At 32.3% G+C, this 11,838-nt stretch overlaps 3 protein-coding genes across 3 annotated transcripts; all 3 read left to right on the top strand.

Moving 5' to 3' along the window:
• Window positions 1-5,421: 5,421 nt before the first annotated feature.
• Window positions 5,422-6,067, top strand: LOC120085876 (histone H3.2). Its single transcript, XM_039042124.2, has one exon. The coding sequence runs from the start codon at window positions 5,517-5,519 to the stop codon at window positions 5,925-5,927; it is 411 nt and encodes a 136-aa protein (XP_038898052.1). The 5' UTR covers window positions 5,422-5,516; the 3' UTR covers window positions 5,928-6,067.
• A 2,938-nt stretch (window positions 6,068-9,005) lies between these two features.
• On the top strand, window positions 9,006-9,725 carry LOC120085875 (histone H3.2). Its single transcript, XM_039042123.2, has one exon. The coding sequence runs from the start codon at window positions 9,127-9,129 to the stop codon at window positions 9,535-9,537; it is 411 nt and encodes a 136-aa protein (XP_038898051.1). The 5' UTR covers window positions 9,006-9,126; the 3' UTR covers window positions 9,538-9,725.
• A 137-nt stretch (window positions 9,726-9,862) lies between these two features.
• On the top strand, window positions 9,863-11,246 carry LOC120087171 (non-specific lipid-transfer protein P5-like). Its single transcript, XM_039044076.2, has 2 exons — window positions 9,863-10,783; window positions 10,887-11,246. Exons 1-2 carry the CDS (start codon window positions 10,477-10,479, stop codon window positions 10,892-10,894), a joined length of 315 nt encoding a protein of 104 aa, XP_038900004.1. The 5' UTR covers window positions 9,863-10,476; the 3' UTR covers window positions 10,895-11,246.
• Window positions 11,247-11,838: the final 592 nt, after the last annotated feature.

Raw genomic sequence — 11,838 nt, forward strand, 5'->3', positions numbered from 1 at the left:
AATCGTGGTCGAGGTTGTGGTTGAGGTCATGACCATGGTAGATGAAGAAATAATTATTATTTTCGTGGTGATTGTTATAATTATTTAGATTTCAAAAGAACCACAAAAAATGATTATTACAAAAGAAAAGCTCAAAAAATAAAAGTTCAAAAAGAGTGTTGAAAATGAAGGCTTCCGATGCGTAATGACTGGACATTAGTCACGTACCTGTCGTACGTCAAAACACTTTGTTATCTCTATCAAGCCTCCCAGAAGGAAAAAGAGAAAATGTGGAAGCAAATTTTGCATACCAGGATAATGACAAATTTGACCCATTTCACATGACAAATTTGGATGTAGCAGACTTCTTTGAATCTTCTTAAGAAAAGATTGACACAGTTGGTGGAACATCAAGTGTTTCTTTTGACTTTGAGAATATCTAAACTTAATATTGTTGTTTTCTTTTATCTATCTTCATTTTTTTTTTTTGTAACTTTTGTATATTTTAATTGTTGTTTTTCTTATTGTAATTGTTTTTTTAAATGAAGAAACATGGATCATTTTCATATTTTGAGTGTTTTAAAAATGAGTAAAGAAGATCTATATCTAGCAGACAGTGCAACTACACACACAATACTTACAAATAAAAAATAATTTTCAAATTTGATAGAAAGCAAAAGTAAATACAATATCAGGTTTTGTAAACTTGATCGAAGGTTTTGGAAAAGCAAATATTATTTTGCCTAGAGGAACAAAATTTACAATTGACAATGCATTGTTCTCCAGTCAATCGAAGAGAAATCTTCTAAGTTTTAAAGATATATGTTGCAATGGTTATCATATTGAGACTGATAGTAAGAATAGTGTGGAATATCTATATATCACATCCACTGTCTCAAATGAAAAATGTATATTGGAGAGTTGCCTGTTTTATCTTTGGATTATATTATACTCATATACGAGTAATCGATACATATGCAAAAATGAACCCGAAGTTCATGAATCCAAACATATTTACAATTTGGCATGACCGATTGGGCCATCCAGATTCTATAATGACGAGGATAATTATCGAGAATTCAAATGGACATCCATTAAAGAGCCAAAAGATTCTTCAATCTAATGAATTATCATGTGATGCTTGCTCTAAAGGAAAATTGTTAATTAGACCATCACCAGCTAAAGTGGGGACTGAATCATCTGCATTTTTAGAACGAATTCATAGTGATATATGTGGACCTATTAACCCACCATGTGGACCAATGAGGTATTTTATGGTATTAATAAATGCATCCAGTAGATGGTCACACATGTGCTTATTACCAAGTCAAAATTTTGCATTTGTAAGATTAGTTGTTCAAATAATTAAGTTAAGAGCATAATTTCCTGATTATACAATTAAGACCATTCGTCTTGATAATGTTAATGAATTTACATCCCAAGCTTTTGATAATGATTGCATGTCAATTAGGATAAGTGTTGAACATCTTATAGCTCATGTTCATACACAAAATGGTTTAGCAGAATCATTCACACAACATTTGCAATTAATTATAAGACAAATACTTATGAGAGCTAAGCTTCCTTTATCTGTATGAAGACATGCTATTTTGCATGCAAAATCACTTGTACGCATTAGGCTAATAGCAAATCATAAGTACTCACCATTACAATTAGCTTATGGTTATGGGCCAAATATTTCTCATCTGAGAATTTTTTGGTATGCAGTATATGTTCTAATTACTCCATCACAACGCACTAAGATGGGTCCTCAAAGGAGGTTAGGAATATATGTTGGATGTGATTCCCCATCAATCATTAAATATCTTGAACCCCCAACAGGTGATGTATTTACTGCATGATTTGCTGATTGTCATTTTAATGAGACACGTTTTTCAACATTAGGGGGAGAAATTAAAAAATTGAAAAAATAAATTACATGGAATGCATCATTATTGTCTTATTTAGATCCCCATACAGATCAACGTGAACTTGAAGTTTAGAAAATAATTAATTTTCAAAATATAACAAACCAATTACCATATGCATTTATAGATGCAAAGAAAGTAACTAAGTCACGTATACCAACTGCAAATATTCTATAAAAAATTGACATCTCTGTTGGGGATGATGCCCTAATATCTCGTGTCCTGTAGTTTGTAAACAGTTTATACGAATACTTGTGATGTATAATATATGATATTTTCTTCACTTCTTGACTTTGCACATTTGGGTGTTTCATTTGTTTTACCACAAACCAATAAACTAAAATATCTGGTTGTCTTTATGTAACTTAAGCATGTATGTGGTGACATACAAGTGGATCATGTCTTAAGTGATAACCAAAATTGTCTGTAGTATATGGATATAGGAGAGAAACCTTATCCTGGTAACGCTATGGGTGCGGCCCGCTTTGTGGAATAGTTACAAGTGTTGTGACTTGCCACAGATGGTCTGATCCTGATCATTCATGTGGGGACGTGTGAGTGGGGGCGTCCTATACAAAGAGTTTGTATAAGATCAGACCACGAAGTGTTAACGTCTCGTTATATAACACCGTTCATGACAAAGACTTCACTTCACTAGGACGACCATAGGTAATATGATCTCAATTCTGAGTGAGTTGGGAACTCCTGCCATTGAGGGCGGTCCTTTGATTTGCATGGGTGTGAGTGGCCAGGCCGCCGACTTAAACCTACCACTTTGGAGATTCGTCTGATTTAGTATCTGGGAACTCAGGTACACAAGATGAAATTCACTATTTCCCTGAAGCAGAGGTAAGTAGATAGATAGCTTCCTCAAGAGCTGATCCCAAGGCTTGAACGATGTGGCACCACACACCTTTTCATGGCCCGATAGGTGTTCACACATAGTAGGACTATGTTGTATTGTTCATTAGAAGGATACATGGTACTTAAGGAGTGAGATGTAACTACAAGGGGAAAACGATAAATTTGTCTAGCTGTACTTACGAGCATCTGTGAAGGGTTATCGTACTCGTGATTGGTTATATCCGATGAATACAAAAATATATCTATGGTAATAAGAGTTCAGTTGTCGGTCTTTAGTGGAATGTCTGGTAGTTAACAAATGGTAGATCTCGTGACTAACGAGTGGTGGTGTCGTCCCTATCTTCTGCTGTTCATACGAAGCCATTCGTGGTAGATAATCAGAGTGGTGCTGAACGATTTCTTGCTTGTCTAGCGAGAGCGAAAGGAGTTCGTTTGCGGAGAGAGTGAATCTTGCCGAAAAGAAAGTCTTCAACTGGTATGTTTACTCGTTCTCTTGTCATTTATCCTCTAAGCATGCCAGTAATTTAGTGTCGTTAATGCATATCTGTATGTGTGAATGTTATGTGGAAATTCTATCACAATGAATTGAAAATATTCGCTTCCGCTCATAGGTACTCTCATATAAGAGTCCCTTCAATCTCAACACAACAAGTTGTCGCTAATGAGTCTAGAACACGCCAGAAGCATGGTAGATCAGTGGGTTCCAAAGATAAAAATCCTCGAAAGCGAAAAATAAGTAAGAAAGACTTGGTTGAGGATGTAGATACCCGTGAAGAAATACTTGACATGACTAGCAAGGAAAGTGACAAACCTAAAGATAATAATGAGATTTCAATAAACTATGCCATAACAGGAAAAATATGAAATTGAACTAATGTAGTTATTGACAACATTTTTGCATATAATGTTGCTCTTGATATTATATCCAAAAATGAGGATCATGAACCAAAATTTGTTGAAGAATGTCAACATAGAAAATATTGGCTTAAGTGGAAAGAAACAATCGAGGCAGAATTAAACTTACTTTCAAAATGGTAGGTTTTTGGACCAATAATCCGGACACCAGAATGTGTCAAAGAAAGATATATTTCAATCTTGAGAAGATAATGAAGAACTTCTTAGTCTAGTCCTAAAGTACCATATCTTAGTGCAATTGGTGCACTTATGTATCTTGCTAATAATACAAGACCAGATATTGCATTTTTGATAAATTTATTAGCAAGATATAGTTATTTTTCAATAAAAAAACGTTAGAACGGAATTTAGCATATACTCCGTTATCTCCAAGGAACAATCGATATGAGTTTGTTTTATTCAAATAAATCAAATTTTGATCCAGTTGGTTATGCAGATTCTGGATATTTATCTGGTTCATAAAAAACTATATCTCAAACAGGTTACTTGTTCACATGCGGAAAAACTGATATATCATGGCGATTGGTGAAACGGACCATAATGGCCACTTCCTCAAATTATGCTGAATTTTTTGCAATTTACGAGGCTAGTAAAAAATGTGTATTGCTAGGTCAATGACTCAACACATTCGTTAAATATATGACTTGTTTTCTAATAAAAATCTTCCAACAATATTATACGAAGACAACACAGCTTGTATAACCCAAATCAAACGATGACATATCAAAGGAGATAGAACAAAACATAAATCAATGAAGCTTTTCTACACTCACGATCTTGAAGAAAATGACGACATCACTGTACAACAAATTTGTTCAAATGATAACTTGGCAGACTTATTTACAAAGACATTACTAACCACAACTTTTGAAAAATTGGTGCACAACATTGGAGTGCGGCGACTCAGAGATCTTAAGTGATGTTTTTCGTGAGGGGAGGTAAATATATTGTATTCATTTAGGAGTATGCATTATATGAAATATATAATATTTTCCCCTCACCATGGTTTTTTCCCAGTAAGGTTTTACCGAAACATATCTAAGGAGGAGTATTATAAATACCATAAAAATAGATGCCCAATGTTTAGTATCCTAAAAACCATGTGTCATTTTTCATATTGTCCATCTGCCTTGTGATAATTCATGTTTATTGTCAATGTAAGCCTACATCCTACTTGTCACTTTGCCTATAGTGACATTTGGTGGATCTCAATATAATGCACGTTGGTTAGAAATTCACTTCAAAATTTCATTAATTTTCACATCCAATTTTATAATTTTAGTTATTTTATTTATTATTATTATTATATAAATATATTATTTTATTATATTTTCTTCATATCCGTATTCCCGTCGTGCACCTCAATTTTATAATAGTTTGAAGTTTTTAAAGTGATTAAAATTTAGTGTATGAATTATTATTCTTTTTTCACTATTTCTAATTAAATCCATCATCCATAAATATAATTTGGAAACTCATTAAAGTATTATCCCAATAAGCAAGATTTGGATAACTTAATACGTGGTCATACACAATTCCCACCAAATCCAAAAAGAATTAATACCACGTGGCAAAATACTATTGCCCGTTCAGCATTGCCACGGATCGAATCCTTAAACAGGCAAATAAACAAAATCTGGCCGTCCAAAACTTTCACCATCCAACGGTTACCCTTCACGCTCCCAAAAGCGAAAAGTTAAAACTTTCCCGCTTTTCCTTTAAAACAACCCCTATATATACATCTTCACCCCCAAAATCTTCAACACTCACCTCAGAAATCTCAAATCGCGGTAATATATTCTTCAAGCTTTGTTAAACCAATTTCCCCGAATGGCTCGCACCAAGCAAACCGCCAGAAAATCCACCGGAGGCAAGGCACCAAGGAAGCAACTTGCCACCAAAGCCGCCCGGAAGTCAGCTCCGGCCACCGGCGGAGTGAAGAAGCCCCACCGTTTCCGCCCTGGAACCGTCGCACTTCGTGAAATCCGTAAGTACCAAAAGAGCACTGAGCTTTTGATCCGCAAACTTCCGTTTCAACGGTTGGTTCGTGAAATCGCACAAGATTTCAAGACCGATCTGAGGTTCCAGAGCAGCGCCGTGGCTGCGCTGCAAGAAGCGGCGGAAGCCTACTTGGTTGGTCTGTTTGAAGATACGAATCTTTGTGCGATTCATGCGAAGAGAGTTACGATTATGCCTAAGGACATTCAATTGGCTAGGAGGATTAGAGGGGAAAGGGCTTGAAGACGTGGTTTTACTTAATTTGGTAGTTCTTTTCTGATCTTTTTGAGGTTGATTTTGTGTTTAGGGTTTTAGATCATTGCAGATTTAGTGTATATTGAATCTTGATTCTGATTACTCAATGAATCTCTGTTTTCGCTTTAGACCTGATTCTGTTTGCAACTCTATTGCTTAATTTATTAGGGTTTAGATCCTTGTTCTATAATGGCATGGCATAATTTGAGTAAATTTAATTATTAGGGTATTGGTTTTTGGTTTTGAGATTGTTGATAAAATTTGATCTAGTATCTCATGGTTATTTAACTTACCATCATGTTAAATATGGTTAGTTTTATTTCTTTATTTTCCTTTTCAATTTCTTATCATTTATACTTTTTCACGAGAATGAGTTTATGAGTTTAAGAATTTGATTACTATATACATAAAATATTTCAAAATTTAGAACTTTATACAAAATTACATAATTCATTATCTAAATTTATTTTATTATTAATTCATTATTTATTTGTTGTAATTACTAGCTTCCAATTTAAACTGAGTCGATTAATAAAATTTATGTTGTATAGGTTGATCTTTGCCAAATATATATATTGGTGTATTTTAAGTTATATTAATTTTTGTAATTTATAATAATATGGTAATTATATTTATGAACTTTCAGTTACACATAATTGTATAACATTTTTGTATAACATTTGTGTAAGTTTAAGAGTTTATATATATATATATTTGACATTTTTAGGTAAACTTTTGCAATTATTGTATGCATGGGGATCCAATTTTAACAATTATAAAAATTTATGTGTTCAATTTTCAATTGAGTGTGTAATTGTGATTATCATCATGGTTTTTGAAATTTTTTTCTTTTATTTTTAGACAATATTTTTAATTTATTAGTATAGCTATAATTAATTTGTGTTAATAAGTTTAATTTTTAATAATTAAAATATAAAATCAAATAGTTAATAATCATGTTTTAATAATTTGGTAGTAGTGAAAATAATTATATTGTTCTAAAGTCCTATTTTGAAGTAACATCTACTCTGAAGTACCATAGAATACCTATTGGCAATACACTATTGGAAGTATTCAAAAGGAACATTCTTTCTACATAAATGTAATCAATCCCGACCTTTTAAATTAATAAGTTAAAAATTACTTTAAGTCTCTAAATTTTTATAAAAGTAACAATCGAGTCTCTAGATATTGGTTTATAACGATTTAGTTCTTAAACTTTTAATTTGATAATAATTTAGTTCATGAACTTTATTTTGTAATAATTTATTTATTATACTTTCAAATTTGTAATAATATAATCCCTATGGTAGAAACTAGAGTTAAGATTTAATCAGATTTATTACATAAATAAATTGATAAACTAATTAGAGACTTGGTATTTTTATAAAATATAAGGTCTACAACATAAAATAATAAAAACTGACATAATTTTGATACATTTATTTGTATCAGGAATAAATTGTTATGAATTTAAAAGTACAAAGACTAAATTGTTATTTTCATGAAAGTTTAGGGACCAAAAATGTTTTTTAACCTAATTCTTATAAAGTAGGAGTTTTATTGATGATACAAATATATATAGTAGGAGTTTTATTGATGATACAAATATATATACACATTTATTTTTAATTTTATTTAATTTCATGAATAATTGTAGATAATTTATTCTACAACATTTCCTAAAAATAATTTTTAGCATTTTGAAAAAAAAATTCACAATATAAATTGAAACTGAGTTTTTAATTTTAATTCAATATATAAAAATAGTTAAATAATTCTTTATACATATTACCATTTTACTTATTATGAGGATAAAAAAATTAGATAAATGTTTCATAGTTTGGATTACTCAAGTTATTTATTTAATCTTTTAGCATTCAATCTTGAAGTTTTGAACAATGGTTGAAATTGTGTAATCAAATAAATATTACATTTTGAAATTTAATTGAAAATAAATCAAGATACTATTATCTAAAATATATTTTACATGGCACTGTAATATATAAATATAGTTAATAGCATACATGGTCATTTGTAAATGCATGAAGTTTGTAATAGATATCTCACATTCACATTCAATCTAATGGTCTTCAAATCATCTCGTTAATCAATGGTGAAAATCTTATCCTAAACGAATTAGAAAGTTGGATCGAAGCAATTAAATCTCTCGTAAATACTTCTGAATGCATCAAATTTTATTATATTCCTAAAGATTATAATAGAATTGCAGACGTTTTAGAAAAAAACACAAGAAATAGACTTTGTTGTGGTGTTTGGTTGAACAATTTTCCTCCTCATATCATTTAGCTGGTTGGAAGAGACCGATGTACTAACTTTAGCCCTCGAGGCTTTAGTAATAGTATTTTTTTTAAAAAATGTTATTTCATTTTAAACCACAAACTACCAAAAGTGAAAAAAAAAATAAAATTGAATGAAAGATAAAAATATAAAAAAATAAGTGTGAACATAAAATATATCATTCGAAGATGCTTTATATATGAGCACCTTAAAATTGATGTTGCAAAAGATTATTTAAAATTAATAAATTTATTCGTAAATTTAATTGATATAATATTTATAATATTAACTTAAAATTACAAATTTGATTCTTCCCTCTTTCTTATTATAAAAAAAAAAAAACCAAAAAATGTTAATGTAAAATATGCAGTTCAAATGTGGAATTGCTTGAGAATATTGGATTAAATAAAAGTTCGGTCATTAAAAAAAATATCTATCTAGATCTAGTAAATCACAACAACAATTAAAAATTATGTCAAATTATCAGTTTAAATGCTAAATAAAAATTTACCTCCAAAAAAAAATTAGAATTGTGTACTTTGACGCAGTTAAATGGTTTCCCTCCAATAGTAAAAAATAGAAGGCGGGAAGTTTCCACGTGGCAGAATACAATTGAAGAACCAGTGTAGTCACGGATCGCAATCCTTGAAACAGAATAATCCGTTGAATCTGACCGTTCAAATATCGAACATCCAACGGTCTATCTTCACGCTTACTAAAAGCGAACTCATCAAATTTCCCCCAAAATTTAAAATCTCCCGCTTTTCTTCTAAATACAAACCCTATATCTTCATCCACTAAACCCTAGAATTTTCTTCATCGCTCAATCGAAGCTTCTCACTTCAGAACCCAAATCTTCCAATCTTTGCTCTAACAATTTGCCCGAATGGCTCGCACCAAGCAAACCGCCAGAAAATCTACCGGAGGCAAGGCCCCTAGAAAGCAATTGGCTACCAAAGCTGCCCGGAAGTCAGCTCCTGCCACCGGCGGAGTGAAGAAGCCTCACCGCTTCCGCCCTGGAACCGTCGCACTTCGTGAAATCAGAAAGTACCAAAAGAGCACTGAGCTTTTGATCCGAAAGCTTCCGTTTCAACGTTTGGTTCGTGAAATTGCTCAGGATTTCAAGACTGATCTGAGGTTCCAGAGCAGCGCCGTGGCGGCTCTTCAGGAGGCGGCGGAGGCCTACTTGGTTGGTCTGTTTGAGGATACGAATCTCTGTGCCATTCATGCTAAGAGGGTTACCATTATGCCTAAGGATATTCAATTGGCTAGGAGGATTAGAGGCGAAAGGGCTTAGTCGGCTGGCTTGATTATTTAGCCCTTTTCTGTTCTATTACTTTTAAAACGCTGTTTCTGATTCTAGGTTTAGTCTTTGGTGTAAATCTGCTGTGTTTTGATATGCTATCCCATGAGTTTATTGTAGGTCATATGTATATGGGACTCAACAACTTATTTGCTAAATGAATTATCTCTTTCATTTTAAAATCTATAGTTCTTATTGTTTGTGTACTGCAGTATTAGCGTTCATGGTGGTCAATCATCTCTTTAAATTTTGGTTGCATTAAAATGGTCTGAACTATGGTTATTTGTTTTAGAGAACTCACAAGTTTGATTTCCTGCTATTTTGTTTTTCCCTTATGGGTGACTATTTGTTTTGATAATGTGGATGAAGTTTTGGTTCACCATCTCTATTATTTTACTGGATTGGTCTGTTGATGAATGAAGATTGGGGGTTTTACAGATTGAAATTTATGAAAGTAAATTTACTTTCTCTAGATACAGTGGTCTTGTAATCATTTGAATTCTATGTGATAGTAAATATCCCTGGATTTATTAGGCCTTAGGCTGAACGCTCACGGGTTAGAAGCCTTCATTCATATCTCAAATGAAAATTTTGATTTGAGAATGTAAAATTTTGGGATCCATTATGTGTAACAATGTTGCTCTTTTGACTTCCACACAAAGGAAATACATTGGCATTTTTACCAACCTGGTGTTTTTCATCTGTTTCACCTGCTGCACATAAAAGCACAAATCTTGCCAAATACCCATAAAAAGAAACAGATAAAACCCAGGATACATAGATGGAAAGAGAGCGAAGATTGCATATTGCATTGCAAGTGCGTATTGGGTTAGGAAGATAGTGTAAGAAAGCATGAGTTGCTCTTAATATAAGCAACACTAGAATATGCATTCTTCATCTCAATTGAACCTAAAAATTTATTTGTAATCAAAGATGAAACAAGCAAACTTCAAGCCCCTGCAGTTTCTGGTGTTCATGATGGCAATTGCATGCTTTCTGGAGCAAGGTAAAGCCAAGTTCTGTTCTAACAGTCTAATTTCCTCTCTTGTTCAGCTAATTCCTTGTAGGCCTGCACTGTCTCCATTTCACCCGATTCCCCCAAGTATTCTCTGTTGCAATGCCATCAAAACTTTGGGCCAGTCTTGTCTTTGTGCACTGTTGGATGCTCCCCCTGTTTCTGGTGTTGATTACAACCTGGCCATGTCCCTGCCTCAGAAGTGTGCTACAAATTTCGACCCATGTAACTCTTTTTTCCTGCATCCTGGTCTCTTTACAATTTTCTAGTCGTTTTTGTGTTGAAAACTCTTGAGAAACTTGGTTTTGTTTCTGGGTTTCTAATGCAGGTTTCTAGAAGTTGGGAAGATGGTGGGTGTGTGTGAAGATGTTGAATAAAACTGCTTATGATGTTTAGATGTTTAGATGTTATGGCTGGATATATGTTTTAAGTAAGAATAAATGTTTGTTTCAACTTTGGGATGAAAATGACTTTGGTTTTCTAACTGAGCAATTCTTAGATCTCTCTTTTGGTTTGTACGAAGCTACAGTTTAGTTGTGGATCGTCATTATGCATGACGGACTTTTGGCTTCGTTTTGTGAGAGTGTTGTAGGTTTGAAAGATGAGTTTGATGAGTCATGTGAAATGTGCAATGTTGAGCACAAATTGACATCTTATTAGATAATATACAAAATTTCTTTTCTTCATTTGATCTTACGTTGTTCTTAGATGTTTTGACAAACAATGAAGATATGTGTTGGTACTATAATTTTTTCTTTATTAATGTCTTATGTCATTGAATTATGTTTAGACGAGGTAGCAATCTTTCTATTGAAAATGTATTTATAAGATAGTGGGGTGGGGATGATTGTCATATATAATATATTGATAGTCTTAAGACATTATCTTAATGATGAGATTATAAGCTAAGAAAATCCATTAAAAATGGAATTACAACAAGGGAACTTTTTCAAAATTTGGAAGTAAAGATACGTAGCACTTTTTTAATTGATTCTTTGCACTTATGTTTCTAATTAAGTAGATCTCAAACAATAATTGTCCTACCCTTCTATATCTTTTGTCTCTTTTATTTATAACAATCAAGAATATCATTTTCTTTATAATTTTATTATTATTTTAATACCACATTTTCCTTAAGTTTTCATTATTTAAGGGTTTATTTATTTAATAAAAAAAGGTTCCATTTCGTGAGAGATGACTCAATTTCGTGCGAGTGTGTCATGCTAAGTTATGGAGTTATAATATATATGTAAAATAATGCAAGAGATCTGGTCCAGTTG

Source organism: Benincasa hispida, chromosome 9, assembly GCF_027475165.1.
Source record: "Benincasa hispida cultivar pf3 chromosome 9, pf3_genome.v1.1, whole genome shotgun sequence".
Classification (NCBI taxonomy): Eukaryota; Viridiplantae; Streptophyta; class Magnoliopsida; order Cucurbitales; family Cucurbitaceae; genus Benincasa; species Benincasa hispida.